At 40.1% G+C, this 22,432-nt stretch overlaps 2 protein-coding genes across 4 annotated transcripts in view; one reads left to right on the forward strand and one right to left on the reverse strand.

The window, feature by feature from the left end:
- The window catches only part of LOC122789021 (BRCA2 and CDKN1A interacting protein), a 216,208-nt gene extending 203,564 nt beyond the window's left edge, over positions 1-12,644 (reverse strand). The window contains exon 1 of one of the 2 annotated variants that reach the window (XM_044056185.1): positions 12,472-12,644. In XM_044056185.1, the coding sequence (XP_043912120.1) occupies positions 12,472-12,609 (138 nt within the window). In that variant the 5' untranslated portion in view covers positions 12,610-12,644. The remainder of the gene's footprint in view (positions 1-12,471) is intronic. The other variant, XM_044056184.1, reaches the window with a different exon arrangement.
- Positions 12,645-12,866: 222 nt separating this feature from the next.
- Positions 12,867-22,432, forward strand: part of UROS (uroporphyrinogen III synthase) — a 582,635-nt gene continuing 573,069 nt past the window's right edge. The window contains exon 1 of one of the 2 annotated variants that reach the window (XM_044056186.1): positions 12,867-13,090. The gene's annotated coding sequence lies outside the window, so the exon portion shown is untranslated. The remainder of the gene's footprint in view (positions 13,091-22,432) is intronic. The other variant, XM_044056187.1, reaches the window with a different exon arrangement.

Consider the following 22,432-nt stretch of genomic DNA (forward strand, 5'->3'; position numbering starts at 1 on the left):
GCAGAACAAACTCTCTAACCTTCTACCTAACACCCTTGGAGTACCACAAGGCTCTATACTAGGGCCCTTGCTGTTCTCCATCTTCATTAACGACCTTTATACTGTCATCCCAAAAGTCAGCTGTATCCAATATGCTGATGACTCTACTCTGATTTGCTCAGCCACATCTCCAGTAGAGTTATGGTCAGCTACCCAGACCACCTTTAATAGAATAGAAAACTGGCTTTCTGAACATTGTCTGATCCTAAATCCCAAAAAAACTAAAATGCTGTTATTTTCACCAAAACGTAGGTCTACCGCTTTCACCTTTACCATAAAATCAAATGATGGCACAATAATCTCCCCTGACCCATCTACAAAACTATTAGGTGTCATCATAGACAATAATCTAAAATTTGACCTACATGTTAAACAAACTATCAAAACCATCAATAAAAAACTAGGGTCACTTTACACAATAAAAGCCTTCCTAACCCCTCCAGCTAAAATTGCCATAGCTTGCTCTCACCTTCTTTCAACCCTTCTGTATGCATCCACTCTACTCTCGAATTTAAACAAGACTGTCCTTAACAAACTCTCAATTTGCAACAACCACATTGCCAGGTTTGCCACTGGGCTGCCTTTTAGGACACATCATTGCATCAATCTAAATCAGCTTGGGTGGCTTGAACTACCCAGCCTAATCCAGTATAACCAACTGATTATGGCCTATAAAATCCTCTATAAGCTGGACAATACTCCTGCACTTAAAAATATTATCACCCCCTATAACAATCCTAGACCGCTTCAATCCTCTAACAAATTACTAATTCAGACTAGCAAAATTAATAACACAGCCGGTGATTCTCTCTTTGCAAACTCTGTAAGTAGATCCTGGAACGCTCTTCCAGCTGATATTACCTTACTTTCCACCTTAGGTCAATTTAAAACTAGACTCAAACAACATTTGTCACTTAACTGGCTATGTCAATGTATCAAGCCTGGCTAACTCTCTCTAGAATGTGTAAAAATCTGTTAACCAGTTTACTGTGTAATTTAATTTAATCTTGACTTGTGCTCAGGATTAACTGTAACCTGTGGAACTTTGTTTAACTTGCTTACTTATGTAACCTCTGTAAATAGTCTGTTTGTAATATGTAATGCTGGTATTCTGTAATGCTGTATCTGCTTACCCTTGGAGCTTTTCTCCCCAGGCCTCCGCTGAAAATGGACATGCATCCAGTCGGACTATCCCGGTCAACAAATGTAAAATAAAATAAAAAATATATGTCCATTTTCAGTAGAGGCCTGGGGAGAAAAGCTCCAAGCATGAACAGTGACAAAGTTAACAATATAAAAAGACATGATAAAACAAATACAGAGGCAGCATTGTTCAAAGAAAAATTAAAAATTATAAAAAATTTTAGTAAAAAATTCTACTAAACAATATACTACACACATGAGAAGGTATGAGCAAGAAAAATAAGTTATATTTTATCTTCATATTGTGAAGAAAAGGGTAATGTTGTCTGTGCACACCTTCAAGGGGCCTGGAGAGAACAAGGGGTGAAAAGCTTGAAGGACCAGAATCAGAGCTCTCATCTCTTTGATGTTGATATGGTCTGACTTCTGATGGGGAGACCACAGACCCTGAATTATTTTCAGGTGAACAAAAGAATCCCACCCCATGTCTGAGGCATCAGTGAACAGTTCCAGAGAAGGGACTGGAGGTTGAAAGGCCTGGCCTGGGTTGACAGCAATCTGTTGACTCCACCACTCAAAGTCCTTCTTTAGACATGGAAGGAGGGATACACTAAAATCCAGAGGGTGACAGTGCTGCAGCCAAACTGACTTGAGGTACCACTGAAGCTTCCTCATAAGCATTCTGACAAGAAAAAGCAATGGAATAGAAGAGGCAAGGAATCCAGAGTCCAAAGAAACTCCCTGGCCAGTGTGGCAGTTAACAGGAAGAAGAGACTGAAAGAAGGCGGACAATGACAAAGTTTTTGGAGATGGAAAAGAGGCCGACATTGGCACTGCCCGAATCATGCATTCCAGATACACATGATCCTGAGAGGGAGTCAGGACAGACTTTTGGAAGTTGATACTGAACCCCAAACTTTTAAGAAGACAGATGGTAAACTCCAGATCCTGTAACAGGTGACTGGGAGAAGGCACTTGAAGCAATTGGACATGCATATAAGGAAAAATATGAATGCCTTGGAGCCTGCAGAAAGCAATCACAGGAGCTATGCATTTTGTGAATACCATTGGGGCAGAAGAGAGGCCAAAGGACAAAGCAGAGAACTGAAAATGAAAAAAAGTCACAGAGAAACATAAAAACTTCCTGAAAAAATGGTGAATAGGGATATGAAGGTAAGCATCTTTCAGATCCAAGGACACTGGAAAACCCTTAGGTAATAAAAGGGGAAACAGAGTTTGAAGAGTAAGCACCTGAAAAGAAGGGACATTGAGAAAGGTGTTGAGCCAGAAGAGATCCAGAACAGGTCTCCAAGTGCCCTCCTTTTGAGGAAAAAGCCTCAGAGGCAAAAAATACATGCGATCTCCACAGCCCTCCACACCACATACCCACAAAGTTCACACACCTGTCTCACAGCCACTATGGCTTAACCATAAACCCAACATATTAGTCATAGGAGAATCCATCGTGAGGCACACAGATGTGCCTCTCACCAGGCTGGATAAGGAGAAAGTCATGGTTAGTTGTCTGTCAGTGGCCAGAATCTGCCATATGACACACGTAAAAGTCTCTCAACAACAGGTGCTGTTATGACTCTGTCATAGTCCATGTTAGTGTGAATGACTTGAGACGTACCTCCCTGGACTATATGGAGAGAGACATGATTGAACTCGCTGAATATGTGTCACAGGCGGGTATGTCCCTAGCCTTAAGCAGCCTTCTAACATCACCCAGAATAATGCCTCAATACAAACAGAAAATGACTGACTTTAATAATTTGCTTAAGTTCTGGTGTCATTCCAGGGGGATCCCGTACCCGATAGCCTGGGAAGATATGATTGACAGAACACAATGCTTTGCCAGAGATGGCCTGCATCTGTCTCACTTGGGCTTCAGGCTTCTGGCAAAGGCACTTGCCTCCCACATAGTGCCTTTTTTTTCCTTAGAAAAAGTGATGAGGTTAAACCTACCAACATAAAAATGTCAACAAAACGCAAATTTAAGGTCATGCTGCTAAACGCTAGGAGTCTACGCACGAAACTGCACTCATTGCAAGCATTCTTAACCCTGGAAAATGCTGACATCTGCGCAGTCATAGAAACCTGGTTCAAAGTTGCGGAGAGCACCCCAGCCATACCTGGTTACTCATCCTATCATACATTCAGACCCCAAATTGTGGGTATTAAAGCCAAAGAAGGTGGAGTGTCAATATATATTAAAGACATACACAATTCCAGGCTGGTCAAACAGTATGACCCACAGGAGACACTCCAGGTGCAGTTAACCACTGACAAGACCCCTATACAAATCATAGCTAGCTACCAGCCCCCAAATCTGACTCAAGATGCCCAATCTGCCTATCTGGACCTCTTCAAATCGATCAAGATTCAGCCCTTTACCCTGATCCCGAGTGACTTTAACTACCCAAACATAGAATGGAAGAACTACTCATGCCAGCACAGAAATACCCAAAGATTCCTTGATTTTGTCAATCCAAATGCTTTGGAACAGCTAGTCAATATCCCCGCAAGAGGTGATAATATCTTGGACTTGGTATTAACCAACATGAGTAACCACTGCAGCATCCCTGCAGTACCATCCTCCCTTGTAAGATGTGACCATAAAGTGGTCATGTTCGAAGTCATCATATCCCCCGACCCCCCTCTAGCTAGGGTCAAACAAAAAAACTTCTCCAAAGCTGATTATGTAAACAGCTTTACATCCCCCTCCCTCTCTCTAGGAACTGGCACCAGTATCCAAAACTATACCAAATTACTATAAGAACATTTATATAGATGCATGGAATCAGGCATACCTGACAGGACTAAATCACCCTCCGCAAGGAAGAGTAAACTTATCTGGTGGACATCTGCAATAAATAATCTCTATAACAAAAGAAAAAAATTGCTGTCCAGGACCAAGAAGGAGCAGCTGCCCAACTGGAAGCAATCTCTCCTTAGTCTAAATAAGCAAATAAGAGCACTATTGAAATCCTCCAAAGTCCAAATTGGCCACATCTGCTAGAGACAATCACAAGACCTTCTTCACATATGTCCGTAATCTCAAAGGTAGGACCCAGATCTGTTTAGAACTGGTGGTCAAGATCACCACATATACAAATGCCATAGATATAGCAAACCTGCTGGCTGACAGATTCAGTAAAAATTTCACCCTCTGTCTCCCTCCCATCAGTAAATCAGGACATTCCCAGTACCAGCCCCCTTCCCATTATATCTAGGGATCAGGTCATCACTGCTATCTCAAAGGCAAAACGTACAGCCTCCATGGGACCTGACAACATCCCAGGCTGCATCCTACATGAAATTGGGCAGGAACTTGCAGCATCATTAAGTACCCTATTCAACTAAAGCCTGAGTACTAGCTTTGTCTCAGCTGAGTGAAGGACAGCCAATATTATCCCTTTAGGCAAAGGTGGAGCATCCACCGATCCCGGAAATTACAGACCCATCAGCCTAACTATCCGGATCTGTAAGGCCATGGAACAGAATATCATGGACCTCATTAACAAGGACATTGACAACTGCCAAACACTTGATCCCACACAGTTTGGCTTTAAGGGGAGCTCACGTCTGTTAAATTTCTTCAACTTTGAGACAGTCACCAAAGCCATTGACGAGGGGGAAATGGTGCACACCACCTACCTTGACTTGGCCAAAGCCTTTGACACTATTCCCCGCTCGGACATAACAGATAAACTCTCTCAACTAGCCATCAATCCGTATGTTACCAGATGGGTCGCTAACTGTCTAACTAGAACCCATCTAGTCAAAATAGGGGAAGCCACCTCAAGCACTAGACCCGAATCGAGCAGCGTACCCCAGGGTTCAGTCTTGGGGCCTCTGTAATTTGGGATATACTTTTCTGAGGTTCAGGCCAAAACCAGTGGGATATGGCTGACCAAGTCTGCAGATGACTGCAAGCTGGGCACTGTCCTCAATTCTCCTAATGACGTGGACATCCTCCAAGAGGGTCTCAACCAAACAAATGACTGGTGCCAGAAACATGGCCTTAAGCTGAATACAAAAAAAAATGCATCATCATCCCCTTTGCGGACAGTGACGTCCCCACAAATTATCACATTAATAACAACGTCCTAAGCACCCAATCAGTTGTGAGGGATTTGGGCACCCAGATTGATAGCAACCTGACTTTTAACCACCATGCTGCTTCAATTGTACGGAAAGCTTTCTACATGGCCCATCTCATAAGTAAAGGTATCTCATCTAGGGACAAGGAGGTCATAACATCCCTGTATTCTTCCCTTATAAGGTCCATTATTGAGTACAATGCCCCGTTCGGCATGTACCTCACAAAACACATGCAGCAGTTGGAGAGACCGCAGAGGTTCCTCACCAGGAGAATACAGGGCCTCAAAAATCTACCATACACAGACAAAAGCCCTATCCCTCTACTCAGTTTCATACAGACTGCTCAGAGGTGACCTCTGTCTGACATACAAGGCAATCTCGGACCCCACTTTGATGGGACTGCTGCATATCTGCAAGTCAAGCTCCACTCAAGTAACCCAAATGCGTGACCTTAACCTTGCCTGTGACATTGACAGGACTTGTTGGTGGGACAGATGTGCCCCAGTAACTCCCTTATCTGTGGAATAGAGTCCCTCTCCACTTCCAGCAGAGTACCTCTTTACCCCTTTTTAAAGTGCAACCTGGATAACTTAATGGGAAATAGAAAATACATCCCTGGGATTCCACCCATGTCCCTGCTGGACAGGGGCATCGGGTACTGATTTGCCTAGACATGGGCTAAACTCATGGCAAGGCTTATAAGGTCCTCAGGGACAATTGCCTAGTAACTTCTTATGATCCTATGAACCAGAAACATCCTAGAATAAAAACCCTTTCCCGGGGGGGGGGACAGGTTGAATGGTTCCTTGGTTCATCAGACACCCTAGAACCTCCAGGGAATGAGGAAATTGCTGTATACCACACCCCCTCTATATCTATACCCATCCTAGGCTCCTACATACCACACCTCCTCTATATCTACACCTACCCTAGGCACCTACCTCACTTGCACCGCCCTCCTAACTATACCTCTCTCTGTTACCTCTCCTTTCTCCCCTCCCCACCCAAAACTACACACATACCTTTATATCCACCTGGTTTCTTTTACTCACTCTACACTCTTAGCCTATATCCAGTCTATTCCTTTCTTTCTCACCTCAACATGTCTACTAAAGCTTACAAACCTACATCCAAGACCCCTGTAACAGGAACTGCTCTGAAAAAGCTAACACTTCTACTTATTATTTCTCTTGCCCTCACACTACCCTACTTCCTAACCAGTTATGAATCAAACCCTGATTACCACTTTAACTACTCTCCCAAACATACAGCCTCTGATTGCATAAGCCTAAAATTTACTCATTTAAACATTACATCTATCCCTAGCTACCTCCTTGCCAGATATCACAGACTGTCCCACATTAAAATTCTAAATCTCTTGATTAAGAAACCAAAATACTTACTGTACTCCCCTATCAAAGCTTACCTCGAATATAGCCACTCTACCTTGGTAGACGGGGACATTCACCCCAACCCAGGACCCTTAACCACTTCATCTGATGAGGCAACCACTACACTAAACTCTTCCCTACTACTACCAACCTCCAATCCAAATACTCTACTCATAGGTCACCTTAATATAAGAAGTGTCAATAACAAAATCACCCATCTCCACATCCTTCTTCAACACCACTCCTTTGATATTCTCTGTTTAACTGAAACCTGGTTAAAACCCTTTACTAAAGATAATGAAATCTTACCTCCAGGTTACAACATCCTGAGACTTGACCGCAAAACTAAAAAAGGCGGAGGAGTTGCACTACTATTCAAAACAGAACTAAATGTAACATTAATACCCTATGATAACCTAGACATGAATAAAAGACTGAACTTCTCATCTCAAAGCTGCAACTAAACCCTAAAAAGTCCATCTATATTATCTGTATATATCTACCTCCTGGAAATAATTCTACTACTACAGAAAATATCCTTAGTTGGCTCACCTCCTCCTATCCACAAGAAACCATAATTCTTGGAGACCTCAACCTGGACTGGTCCTCTTTAATTACTAATAACCCAGCTTCTCATATTAACCTCTATGGCTTTACTCAAATAATAAACACCTCTACTAGGATTAACAAACCTAACAACAAAGAAAGCATTCTAGATTGGATTCTCGTTAACAAACCTCTACTAAAATATCAGTCTGGAACAGTACCGGATGACTTTAGTGATCACAATCTAACCTATATTATAAGACAAAGAAATGCCTCTAACAATACACCTATCTTTAGGACCCTATGTAATCTCAAATGTTTCAATCCTATTCTATTTAGAACTGAACTAAGTGCCTGCAATTGGAACCCACTAAAGACACTTCCTCTTGAAGAAGCTGTGCTATACTTCAATACCACATTCCTAACTATTCTAGATAATCATGCACCATCACGCTCCATCCGAATTAAATCTAAACCTGCCCCCTGGCTATCTAAAGATACAAGACAAAAAATGTTACTTAGAAACAAAGCTTGGATAAAATGGCAAGCTAGCAAATCTTTCATAGACCAACAGACCTTTAGGCACCTAAGAAACAGTACCAAAAAAGCTATCTTCTCTGATAAAAGGAGTTATTATAGTAATCTCCAGCAAGCTAATCACTATAACCCTCAAAAATTCTGGTCAACCCTAAATAGGCTTTTACACCCTGGACAGACTACCACTCCATCCCCTACCGGATCTGAAAAGAATTCTACCCTTGATACTGCCAACACTTTCAACTCTTTCTTTATTGATACTATTAATTCCTTGGCCTCTCACCTCTCTAGTGACAACACTAGCATCCCCGACCTTGCATCCTCCAAACTACCAACCTTTAGGCTACAACCCATCTCCACTGCCTTTATACAAAAATGTATCCACAAACTCAAACCATGCACCCCCTCGGCTGACAGCAGCCTCTGAAATTGCCTATCCCATATCCATTCTCATTAATAGAACTGTAAATGAAGAAACCATACCCGACATCTGGAAAATCTCTCACATCATACCCTTACATAAAGGAGGTAACTCCTATGAATACTCTAATTATAGGCCCATAGCTCTCTTGTCCCCACTAGCAAAAATCATGGAAAAATGTGTTCACCATCAGTTAATGGACCACTTAATAAAGAACAACATTCTTACTAACTGTCAACATGGCTTTAGGCCTTTTCATAGCACAACCACCGCTCTCCTCTCCTTTACAGACCTTATTAACAAGAATCGTAATAATAACATCCTGTCTTCAGCTCTCTTTATTGACCTGTCTAAAGCCTTTGATATGGCTAACCACTCTAGTCTCTTGAAAATTCTTGAATCTCTCTCCTTAGAATCTAAGGCTGTCCACTGGTTTAGTTCCTATCTTACAAACAGGAAACAAGCCGTTCTCTGGGATAAACTCTCATCCCTTCTCCCAATCTCACTTGGGGTCCCCCAAGGCTCTATTCTTGGAACACTTCTTTTCTCCCTCTTTATAAATGACTTACAAATAGCTATTCCCCAGGCTACTTGTATACAATATGCTGATGACTCCACATTAATTTGCTCTGCTAAATCCATCTCTGAACTTCAAATTAATACTCAAGCTGTTTTCTCCAAAGTTGAAACTTGGTTCTTAAAACGATGCCTACTCCTAAACGCTAAAAAAACAAACTCTTACTCTTTAAGCACACTACCAGATCCCCTACATTAGATTTTACTATCCTATCTAACAATGGAACTATTATATTACCTGACCCTACTACCAAACTGCTAGGTGTCACGATTGACAACAACCTTACCATTAAATCTGTAAACAGAAAACTCGGCTCTCTCTATATAGAATTAAAACTTTCTTAACCTCCCCAGCCAAAACTACTCTTGCCCACTCTCATCTTATTTCCACTCTTCTCTATGCTTCACCAATCTATACTAACCTCAAGAAAAACAATCTCTCTAAACTATCTACCACGTACAATAATATAGCTAGATTTGTTACTGGTAAACCTTTCAGAACTCACCACTGTCTGAATCTGCAGCAACTTAACTGGCTTGAACTGATGTTGCTTCTTTCCCAACTCACATTTGTCCAAAGAGCATTCTACCAACCCCACAACACACCTATACTCTCTAACCTCTTAACCCCCTACTCTAATCTGAACTCCCTCCGTTCATCAAGCAAACTACTAGTTTCCTTAACCAAATCCAATAACCTAGCAGGTGATTCCCTTTTCTTGAATACCATTGGAAAACACTGGAATCAACTTCCTACCGAACTTACTTCCATTGCATCTACTGTTCTGTTTAAACAAAAACTCAGAATCTACCTTAAAAGCCACTGGATGTGTCCCTGCTCTAATCCTGATTAAAGTAATTTCCTTCAGTTAATCCTTCTTTTCTCTTCCCTATTCTTCTGTACCTCCTGCTTCTTCCCTTAGCTTTCTTTCTCTACCTTTACAGACTCCTTTCTTCATTTTTCCTCCTTATGGCTATGAATCTCTTTCCAACAAGTATTTGTCTGCTTATATCTGCTCTCTCTCTATTGCTGCTTCTCTTTCCTTGATCTTACACTCTCTCTTCTTGGTGTTAAAATATGTTAGTATGTTCAACATGATGTTACTTAGTTTCCCTAGGAAGTTAAGTCCTTTTCTTTCTTTTGGTAACATTTTCATTTCTCTTTCCCTGCTCTTACACTTTCTGTTTTCTTGGTTTTAGAATTAGGTAATAATGTGTATTATGATATTATTTGGATTATCTACATAGGTAAAGTACTATTCTTTTGTGTAACCATTTTCTTTGTCTATATCCTACCAGTCTGTATTTGTTAATTGTGCTCATGATGTATCTCCTTTTGTCTAAATGTGGAGCTTTTCTCCCCGGGCCTCTGCTGAAAATGGAAATACATCCAGTTGGACTAGCCCGGTCAACAAATGTAAAATAAATAAAATTGAGGAAACCCTGAAAATGGAGGGAGCAACTTGCCTACCATGAAGTAACTCTGATGGATAATAGAAAGAACCCAAAAGTCTGAAGTGATGAGACACCAATTTGGAAGACAAAGGGAAAGCCATAGGGACAAAAGAGCCTGGTCTAAAAGAAGTGTGTGTGTGTGTGGGGGGGGGGGGGGGGGGACTGTCAAAGAAGCAGGATTATCAGATAAAGGAGGAATCTGGGCCACAGAAATCTTAGAAGCGTTAGCAGATGCAGCTCGCCTACCACTCCTGCCATTGGAGGTCTGTGAACAAAAGCAGATATAGAAGGATAATTCCTCTGGAATTTACGGTTTGTTGAGAGAAAAATATGTTTAAGGTCCTGCAAGGGTTTGTCTTTCTCTCGAAGAGACAAACATGTCAGCAGCAGCAGCAGTCCCAAAAATGCTTATTATCCAGAAGAGCATCCAACAACTTGGCCTTAATGGTCTCAGGCAGAGACTGGAGATGAAGCCAATAATAGTGCCTCATGACAGACACAAAAGCTGCAGCCCTGGAAGAGGCATCAGCAGCATCACAGCTACAATGAATAGAGTGGCGAGCTACTTGAGAAGCATAACCAAAAATAGATAAGGCATAGCATTTCCCTTCAGAAACAGGTAAGTTAGAAATAACCTGAGAAGCCTGAGCAATCAAGGCCAGAGCATACCTGGTCATGTGGATCTGGTTAACAGCCCTAAAGGCCATTCCCTTTCAGGATCCTTAGGGTAGACCAAAAGACGCTTCAATTTTTGTCTTTTCTTGGAAGGGACCTCAGCCCAAACAAATACCAGAGATTCCAACCCTTGGCGAGATTCGATAAGAGAAGCAAGAACCCCCTTCCTGACTAATAACTGCAGAATCCCTCTAGGACCCTCCGAGATAATCATCTGCCATTCCTCCTCAATGTCTGGAGCAGACACCTGCAAAGCCTCAGAGGACGTGCAAAAAAGATGGATCCATGCTGGCTTCCAACAGAGTCATGGCAGAAGAATCTGATGCAGACACCGAATGATCTACATAATTATCACCTGCTTCTAGAGGGATGTCCAGTGCAGGCTGGACAGCTAAAAAATCCAGCCAAGACTTCATGGCCTTCTTCATACCCAATGGGAGTATCTCAGAGTTACAGGATTCTGCCATGGTACCCCACGCTAACTGTTTAAGCCATTAGTTTTCAAGATAAATAGCCAGGGAAGACAAACGGCTTCTGAACAACATAGGCACAAATGCCTTACAGATACTACAAGAGGTATGGTCATAGGAAGCACCTAAACAAAAAAAGAGACACTATTCATGATGACCATTATGGGGAATCTGCCTCCCACAGGGACATTTTCCCTTCCTGCATGACATGAACTCTAGGTAGCAAAATAAAATAGAAGAACAGGAAAAGTGTGTGTGTGTGTGTGGGGGGGGGGGGGCAACACAACAGGACACTTATCTGGTGACTAAGTATTCAGTACAGTAACAGGAAGTTCAGACCAACTAGCAATAATGGCTTTCAAACTGGTGGCAAAGAATTTCTGGGTGGTTGTGTCAGTATGTCCTTTTAATGCCCTACAGTTCTGTGCAGGGAGCATAAATGTGACAGATGGTGCATACAAGATCATTAGGCTTTTGTATACTGCTGAACACCGGATTGCCCTGGGTGGGAGATCCCTTCTGTTTAGGATACTGCAAAGGTAATACAGAAGGACATCCATATAATCTGTGTACAGAATAATGTTGAACTGTGTCCATTTTACACATAACTCACGAATGACATTGGAGAGTACCTCCTATTTCTTTATCCGAGGTATAACCAAAAACTGATATGCTGCATTGGAAGTTATTGCTCCACATCACTTAAAAGTGGGCTCAGCCTTCAAAATGTTACCACACAGGAAATGGAAACATTTTGGACTCATCATACAACTGTCGTTATTAGGGGTGATACTATTAGATAAACTTACTTTGTGTAATTCTGTACACTAAGCATTAGCAAACATTTCAGTCAGTAATTACATACTGCATAATCTCCTGTCTGATCTGTATCATATATATCATTATATTTTCTTTTTCAATAACCAACAGCTTTACAACCATTTACTAAATGCACTTTGCCTGAATCATGCATTAAAAAGGCCCGTTGATGGGTCAAGCACGATAAACAAATGAAAATACAAGAAAATGTACTTATAACAGTTGCTAACCTACATGTGAACATTCATCTCTCTATCTCTCAACGTTAGTACACGTATCAAAAACTAATTACCTCGTTGATATCTTCCTCATCATCTTCACTGTCTTCTTCAGAATTTTCCTCTGATCCCATATCCTCTTCTCCACTATCATCATCATCTTCAGGAACTTTTCTTGGTTCCAGGGCTCGCCGCTTAGCCTGAGAAGCCATGTATCCCTGCTAGCAGTACAGAAGAAAGTCTTCCGGGATGGACGGAAACATTTCACAACCCAAACAGGGCATAAGTTACTGTGAAAACATTATCAGGTTGAACGAGAGCATGTGACAGTAATACATTTACATCGATAATACTACATTGTTATGCACAAAAAGAAAAATGATAAATTAGGGCAGTATTTCAATATATCCAATATACTTCACACCCCCGAATTCCTTTAATAATACTTTCCTCTGCTTTTTCAACTCTGACCTTGGTGCAGGACTCGTTCGAGTTTCCTGTTTTGAAGCTAAGTGGGAATTTAAATAGGCGAAGAAAGGCTGTCACCCTATATTTTTGCTGCTTAATTAGTTATTGTTAAGTTACTTTGGTTTAGTATGGGACATAGTGTATTGCCTGTTTAATCTTTTTTTTTTTTTGTAGAAAACAGTACGAAGGGACCTTGCTGATTCTAGTTTTCGCTGTGGTTGTCAGGTACAGCAAAAGTTTTGCGTGGTTCATTTGATCACATTTTGCAAATTATGTCTAACACCCGTTATCCCTTCTCTGTTGTTAAGTTGGCATGTAGTTGTGCCTTTTAAATATATCTGAGCTCAGTGAGATGTAAATAACAGCAAAGGGCAGCTGGGGATTACAACAGATGTCTATTTTTGCTGATTTTTTTTTAAATTATTTGTCAACTGAATAAGCTCACTAGACAGAGCAGAGTCCCTAAGCATACACGTCTTTGTCAGCTTTGCCTGATTTCACAAAATGTCCCTGATTTTATTACGTATATTTTGTCTTTTCTTTATAAAACGTGTGGTTCTCTTGACAGAAGTCCATTCATTTAATGACAGACATTTGAATTTCACACGCCATATCCGTCAGAAAATGCAAAACCATTCATTCTAGTAGCTTTCCAACTATGTAAGGGCAGTATTTAAAATTTGTCCCTTTGTCACTCATTACATTTTGGTTTTGTCCCTGACTCAGGCTGAGAGGATGAGCATTATGCCCATGAGCACTGTTTGACAAAGTGACTTGCTCATACTTGTGCAATATGCAAGTTAAAACTATGGGAATTAACTTTTTCTTGTAATCCTATGTTTATCTCAGCTCATAGCTTTACTCCAGTCTGTTAGACTGTCTTATCTTTGACTATGAAATAATTAACGGGCTAAATGCATAAAATATAATTTTTTTATTGTATGTTTTAGAAATATATTTTAATTTGAGCTCTCTTGAGCTGTACTGCATGAAGTGGTATTGTATGTAAATCTAGTTTGTTGGTAGTATTTTACTTGCAGTGTGTAAATATTTTTGTGTAAGTGTATGCACTGAAAAAAAAAATCGATGTACTTTCGAAAAAAAAAATCTACCTTTTTCATTGTATGTTTGCATCAGTCTATCAGTGAAGTAAATATGTGATAAATTGTAATTTCACAAAACCTGCTGTGGTGCAGCGGTACGGTTGTCGCCTCACAGCAAGAGGTTCTCCTGTTTGATTCTTGGCTGGAGCGCCTTCTGTATGGAGTCTGCATGTCCTCCCTGTGGTCGAGTTGCATTCGAAAGACATGCGTGAATGGGCATGCCTTTGTTGAAGGTTGGGCGTGGAGCTGGGACCACGGCACCGTGAAAATCTACTGCCAATCATTAGCGGACCGGAGTTCTGCTGTGGCAAATCCTAACCGGGAAAAGCCGAAGGAACAACAACTGCTGATAAAATCCCTCCCAAAAGTGTTTTTGAAGTCCATGCAGAACCGTGAATCAAAAGATTAGAGTCTGTAGGTCTTGTGTCACTATGCACTGTACTTAAAATGAAGGCTACTCTTCTTTTTTGATTATATCTCGAAGTACCACCCTAGATGTGCAGCAGTAAACCTTGCCTTCACTCTTCCCATTTCGTAAATACTCAGCTTGAGTGACAAACTGCTGCAGTCTCAGATGCTGATGATAATTACTGTGTAAAACATTTAGTAAACCTTGCCTTCGCTCTTCCCATTTCGTAAATACTCAGCTTGAGTGACAAACTGCTGCAGTCTCAGATGCTGATGATAATTACTGTGTAAAACATTTCAAAACAAAATGTTACAAAACACAAATAGAAACAGAAATGTAAAATACAAAGTAAATTTATCAATCATTTCCTGACTTTAGCATTATTAGCAGTTGAGATGCTGTGTTTACAGTAGGGCTTGAGTTCAAGTTCCCATCTTGGTAACATTTCAGAAAATATTTAAAGTGTATCTCAAAACTTATGTATTTCTTGAAACTTGGCTATCAATAATAAATCAATGAGGTAATTTTGTTCTTCCTTCCAGTGTAGATGGCCTTGAATATTTAGCTTGTATTTCTGTCCACTTTTTTTCAGAAAAATCAAAAGCACTATTTTATTTTATTTACATTTGTTTACCGGGATAGTCCACTGGGCTAAGATGAGCCCATTTTCAGTGGCGGCCCATGGATAAAAGCTCCATAAACATAGTATAAGTATTACACACTACTTGTATAGTATAACATGTGACAATCAATAAACATAGACTATAAGGACACATTACATATGTGCAGCATAGTACAAATTCAATACAGCACCATGCAGTGGAGAACTACAAGATAGTGCAGTCTGAAAATAGTATCCTGCCAGGCCATGTACAGCATAACAGAAGTTCAGTATAGTACCACACAGTGGAGAAGCAGTAGGCAGTACCTCCTGAAAACAAACAGCAGATCTATAGAAAAACAGTACAGTACATACTGAAACATACAGTAGTTCACTACAAAAACCAGTACAAGCTAAAGACAGTACATTTTGAAATGGTCTGTTCATAAGAGTAGTTAAAGGATAGTTTTAATATTGTGTAAGTGAGTGCAGATGAGAGTCGGTCAGAGCTGAGAATATACATGTGTCGGTGTATGTATAGAGCGAGACAGGGATGGGAGAATGCAAGTGGAGAGGGGGTTTAGGTTATAGGAACTACAGCCTTGGTGCAGTTGCACTGCCATGGTGAGGCAAGATGTTGTTTCAGGGACTTATTGAGGGCTACTGCTGATGGACCTTACTGGTGGTGGGAGAGTATTCCATAGTTTAGCTACAGTGAAGGAGTAATGCATTTGTCCAGCTGTGTGGGTAGGTCTCACTACATTCAGGAGTAGTTGGTTACTGGATTAGAGAGGTCTGTTTGGATGATATTGTGTGAGTAGAGAGGGCAAGGAAAGGCAGTTGGAAGGTTTGTAAGAGTAGCCTTCATTGCAGTGATTAGCTGAATGAGTGTCAGGTGATGTAGTTCCAGCCAGTTTAGTAGATGATGAGTGAGTGATGAGCAGTGGTGAGAAGAATAGTCAGCATTTGTTACCCATTTTGCGATTTTTTATTGTAGCAAGATGCTAGTTTGTGTTTGAGAGGCCTGAATATTGGTCATGAGAGGTGCACTGTAAAGATGTGATGGCAGAAGGAAAGAAGAGGCGAGAAATAGTTTTGTGGAGTAGTTGAGGAAGTATTTATGTCTATAAAGAGAGCCCAGTTTTTCGTGTGTTTTTTTAATATTGGTTTGAATGTGCATGTCAAATGTCAGGCATCATCACAGATGAAAATTTATCAGTTTAGTATATGGTACAACTTTACTTATAGTGCTGTTTTGGGATTGGATGGTGACATTTTTCCTGTTTAGTGGAGAGCATTTCTTGGGTCGAAAAAGAACAACTTTAGTTTTATATGGGTTTAGGAGAAGATGGTTACTGGACATCTATAATTCTGTAGTAGTGGGGGTGTCTTGTGTGAGTTCTGATGGTGAGTTCGCAGCACAGATGATTTAGAATCCTCTGCATATTGGAGGACAGTACTTTGAGTAAGAGAGGTGTGGAAGTTTGAACAAAAGGGGCCCTAGTATGGATCCTTGTGGAACACCTGTTGTGTCAAGGAAATGAGAGAGAAGTTTGTCGTTTGGTTGAGAGGTAATTTGAGAACCATTTTAGAGATGGCGGTGAGGTACCTATGCCAGCCAGTTTAGTGATAAGGAGAGAGTGGGAGACCATATCAAACACCTTGAAGAGGTCTAGAAAGAGAGAGGAGACAATTTTTCCTCATCTTTGGCCTGGTTGACTATGTCAGAGAAGGATATGAGAGCCGTAGTAGTGCTATGACCTGGTCAAAATGGGTTCATATTAAAACACTGAATGCTGAAAACAGCGAACGGTGTTTCATTGACACATGTTCAGTGAACGCTGAAAATGTCGAAACCACAGAACAGCGATTTCTTTCCTAGGGAAAGAAATTACTGTTCCGACTCCCTCCAAAAAACATTAAACACTTCCAAATGCACATTCTAACCCTAATTATACCCCCCAAAAAACAGTAAACAACTAAATACACGTATGCATGTTACCCAACCATACATCTAATGAAAAAAAAAAACAGTAAACATTTTAAAACATATGCACTTACCTTAACCCGCACCCTAACCCTAAGGTCAGTAACTCTCGCACATTTACATAAACAGTTCCAAACACATACACACTTACCTTAACCATAATCCTACCCCCCCAAAACAAAAGTAAACAGCTGAAAACACATACACACGTAACTCAACCGTACATTTAACGCAAAATAAAAAACAGTAAACACTTTCATACATATGCAATTACCTTAACCCACACCCTAACCCTAAGGTCAGTAACTGTTGCACAATCACGCTCTGGAGCTAGACAAGGGACCACACTACACTTACAGGCAAAGCAACAAAGCGGTCAAGCGACTTCTTTCCCAGGGAAAGAATTCGCTGAACAGCCGCTTCGCTGTTTACCCTGTTCGCCTTACATGTGTCCACGAAAACGCATTAATTTTCTTTTCAATAATTTTATTTTCTGTAGTTCTAAATGTTTTACAATATGGCATTTGCCTTACAAAAGTAAGCCTAAAAGTTTTTTTTTAGGATTACCTCAAATTGCATGGGATATTGTTATCTAAATCACCATTCACAAAGAAACTTTTATTTTGTCTAGTCTTAATAACTGTGTTTTTTAATCTAATACATATAAATAAAAAGGAATAATATTTCATTTTTATATTGCCTGGGACCTTTAAAATGTAGGTTAATGCATGAAAAATCAGAAAACCATTTTGACAAGCAAAAAGAGTCATAATATTTAGTTTTGCCCTTTAAACAATCTACCGTGAAGCAGGATTTGTCAGCTGTAGAAAAAACTAGTAACAACTATTTTATCTGAGGAAACAAACCTGAAAAGATCAACAATATTAAAAGCAAACAGTTACTCTGAGGCTTAACGCTTACTTTGAACTGTCCATCCAAGACTCAAAACACTTTGTTTAGTTTTCTGTCCAAAATCAAATTCCAGTCAACTGCATTTATTATGCTGTGATGCTTAAATTTTCCACTAGCAAATGTCAGATTTCAGGAATGTTCACGCCTACTACCACTAAGGACTTGTAGAGAGAGCAGAAGAAAGGGCATGGGTATTCCAGATAAAAATAATTTTGATAATTAGAAGCTGCATTTGGGGTGTGTGGTAGTGTTACCTTGGGAAACATTTTCCTGCTTTTTTAACTAAAGTTACAACTTTTATATTTATTACCCTGTCTGAGGGTACTAGTATACTGTTTCTTTTGTACTTATTACTTGCGTTCCCTCCATAAGTATGTGCTTCTTGATTATTAGTCAGGACTACTGAGAAATTATATATCAAATGCCAAACTTGTTTCTATTTTACTTGATGGAATATTGTTTATATTCCTTCTCTTTCCTCCTTAAACAGCACATGCTACATTTTTTCATCCATGTCACCTAGAGTATTTTTTACATATGGTGGGGCTGAGAAGCAAGGAAAACAACATATATTTATGTGTATATATATATATATATATATATATATATATATATATATACACACACATACATATATATACACACACGTGTGTATATATATATATATATATATATATAAATATATACACACACACGTGTGTGTATGCGTATATTTATATATATATATATATATATATATATATATATATATACACACACACACACACACACGTGTGTGTATGCGTATATTTATATATATATATATATATCTATATACACACGGGTGTATGTGTATGTATGTGTATATATATATATATATATATATATATTTATTTATTTATTTATTTATTTATTTGCAGTTGGTTTACCAGGATAGTCCATTGGGCCAAAAGAACCCGTTTTCAATGGAGTCCTGGGGAGAAAAGCTCCAAAAAATAGACATACAGACTAGGTACATACAATAGAGAAAAGCTCTATAAGCAAACAAACTTACTAGGTACATACAATAGATTACTAAAGATACTTATACAATTTTAAAAAAGAATACAGTCATTGAATTCGCGTTTGAGGTACTTTCCACTAAGCAATCTTATAGAAGTAAGTAGAATAAATGTGGGGAGTGTTAGGGCTAAAGAGGTAGTAATTTGTAGAAAGTAATTGTTTATGTAGGCATAGTTGAGTAATATAGGAATGATTGGGAGATGAAGAGTACCTTGTTTTTAAGATGGGTGGGAACAAGAGCATTCCCATAGGGATTTAAGATGTGTGTGAAGGGATTTTTTGAACATATAATGATTACCACTGGTGCGAATAGATGGTGGGAGTGAGTTCCAAAGTCGTGCTAGGTTAAAGGATAGAAGGTTTTACCTGGGGACGAGTTGGTTTATGAACTTCTAATAAGTTTTGATTGTTTGACCTTAGGACTCTGTCGGGTAGGTGCAGTGTAAAAGCAGAAGACAGGGAGGGACAAAGAGATGGGTTATTGATGAGCTTATGGGCTAGGGTTAGCTGAGTGAAGTTGAGCTGATGTGGAAGTTCAAGCCAATTAAGTTTTGGAGAGAGGAACAGTGGTGGGTGGAGGACCTGTGACCGTTAGCAAACTTGGCGATTTTGTTATAGCAAGAAGAAAGTTGTTTCTTTAGAGAGGACTGGAGATTAGTTAGGAGAGGTGATCCATAGAGAAGGGAGGGGATAAGGAAGGAAGAAGAGGGAAATTTTGGTGGTCTTTGTGAGGTATTGATTTTGTGATATAGCATGCCAAGTTTTTGGTGGGTTTTTATATTTAGTTGTAGATGGGAGTTGAAATTAAGCTGGTTATCAATTTGGACACCTAGCAGCTTGCTTTCAGACACCAGTTCTAGGATTGAGTTGTTTTGGCTAGTAATGAAGAATGTGTTTGTATTGAAGGGAGTATTTCTGGAGGGTAAATACCATGAGTTTAGTTTTGGAGGCGTTAAGAGCTAGATGGTTTGTTTTCATCCAGTGCTCAGTGATTGAGAAAGCTTCTTGTGTGAGGTTTTGAAGCTTAGAGGAAGATGTGGCAGAACAGATAATGGTAGAATCGTCAGCGTATTGGATGATGTTAGAGAATGGGATAGATTTGTGAAAATCATTTATAAATATGTTGAAGAGAAGAGGACCAAGTATAGAGCCTTGGGGAACTCCGGTGGGGGTGCTGAGAAAAGAAGAAGTGGCCTTTTTCCATTTTACAGCCTGGTATCTGTTAGATAAGTAACTGGAGAACCAGTTCACTGAGGAGGGAGAAAGGTTAAGTTTTGAAAGTTTTGTTAAGAGCAGACTGTGTGAGATAGTATCAAAAGCCTTAGAGAGGTCGAGTAGTAGTGTGGAGACAATTTGGCCAGAGTCGCGTGCTTTGTTTACGGTTTCGAGATAGGAGAGGAGGGCTGTCATGGTGCTATGATTTGGCCTAAAGCCGTGTTGTGTAGGTGTGAGAAGGTTGTTCTCTAGAAGATGTGGTAGTAGTTGAAGTTGAATACACTTTTCTAGAAGCTTGGAGATGGGGGACAGGATAGCGATGGGACGGAAATTGTTGACATTGTGGTTGCTACCGCCTTTATGTAGAGGGATGATAAAGGCTTGTTTCCAGAGTTGGGGCACAGTACATTCCAGGATTGAGCGGTTGATGAGAATGCTTATGAGATAGGCAATAGCTTCAGCAGCTATGCTTAGGAAGTATGAGGGGATGTTATCTGGTGCATTAGTGCCAGGCTTCAATTTTCGAAGGAGTTTCTTTATTGTAGATGTAGGTATAGGCTTTAAAGAGAATAGAGCAGAGTGGAGGGAGAGTATTTGATGCTGGTAAGGAAGATGAGGAAGTTGGGGAAGGAGAAGAGTTGGGGGATATAGAGTGAGTAGATGGGAAAGTGGAAGGAGAACAAGTGCAGGGTGGATTTTTGGCAGGAGAGGGTGGGGGGTATTGGATTGTAAGGTAGAAGTAGTAAAAGAGGAAGTTAATTTACTAATGGATTCAATGAAGAAGGAGTTAAATTGAGTGGCTAAATCTAAATCTGGAGCATTTGGGTCAGGGGTAGGGGTGTGTGGTTTGCTGGGGTTTAGGAGGGTGGAGATTCCTTTCCAGAATTTCTGTGGATTTGTTTTATTATTGTTTTGGAGGGTGAAGAAGTAATTTTGTTTGTCAGAGATAGTAAGCTTTTTTGCTTTGTTTCGAAGGGTTCTATATTCTGTGTAGGATTCAGGGGTCTTTCTTTTCTGATAGAGTGCCCAGGCTTTATCTCTAAGGCGCATGGTTGCTAATGTGTTTTTGTAAGCCAGGGGGCAGAATTATTTTTTATTCTTTTTGTCCTTAAGGGAGCAAGGGAATCTAATACGTTTAGAAATGCAGAATTAAAGTGGGAGACTGCGTCTTCTAAGGGTAGTGTCCTTAGATTGTTCCAATTAATTGCATTTAGAGAATCTAAAAGGTTGTTGGGTTAAAATTTTTGTGGTTGCGGGTAGTAATATAATTGTGGGGGTGGTGAGATATACAGGGGAGTCGATGGGTGAAAGTGGGCATATGATCACTTAGAGCGTCGGGAAGAGTACCACTATCAGAGTAATAGTGGGGATGTGAAACTAGGATCCAGTCTAGTATACTGCCACAGGAGAGGTTTTTTGATGGACGTGTTACTTTGTTGATTAGCTGGGAAAAGTTATATAGGTTAATGTTAAGGGGGTTAGTTGGAGATTGTATGGAGGTCCATTTGATATTTACGTCACCTAAGATTATGGTTTCATTATTAATGTTATTGGAGAGCCAAGAGAGGATGTCTTCTAATGTAGAGATATTGTCGCTTGGGGGGATATAGAGGGATGCAAGACATATGTGTTTATGCTTATTGACTTGAAGGAGAGTGAGGAGTAATTCAGCGTTTTTGAAGTGTGGGATAGGTTTGTCATAGGGAGTAATTAATAAGGAAGTTGAAAATATGAGAGAGCTACACCGCCTTTTTGTGGGACCTGTCCTTTCTAATGATAGAGTAGTTAGGTGGAATTATTTCGGAGTCTTTTATGTGGGGTTTTAGCCATGTTTCTGAGATAGATAAGATGTCAGGTTTATTGTGTGAGAGCCAGGCATGGAGGGTTGCTATTTTATTGACTATGCTTTGGGAGTTTAATGAAGTGAGTAATAGAGGCTTGCGCATGGGGGTGGAGGTGGACGGGCCTGGGTTTGGATGGATATCACCAGATAAGAGATTGGTAACTAGCTGAAGGATATGGCTAGAGAGGCAATTTAGCAGTTTAGAAAAAGGATTAGGTAGTATTGTGATGAAAAAGGGTTTCTGGTGGTTATGGGGATATAGGGTTTGTGGGAAGTGAGTACTTTGTAGGAGAAGGATAGGAGGTGTTTTATAGGAAATAGATGGGGAGATAGCTGAGTGTGAATGTGAGAGGGGGGAGTTTAGATGGTTAGTTATGTGATAGAGTTGTGTGTGGTGGCAGGTACTGGGTTGGGTGAGGTAGTGAAAATAGGAAAGTTTAAGAAGTAGTAGTAGTA

The sequence above is a fragment of the Protopterus annectens genome, chromosome 14.part0 (genome assembly GCF_019279795.1).
Source record: "Protopterus annectens isolate FY-2018-M chromosome 14.part0, PAN1.0, whole genome shotgun sequence".
In the NCBI taxonomy this organism is placed as follows: domain Eukaryota; kingdom Metazoa; phylum Chordata; order Ceratodontiformes; family Protopteridae; genus Protopterus; species Protopterus annectens.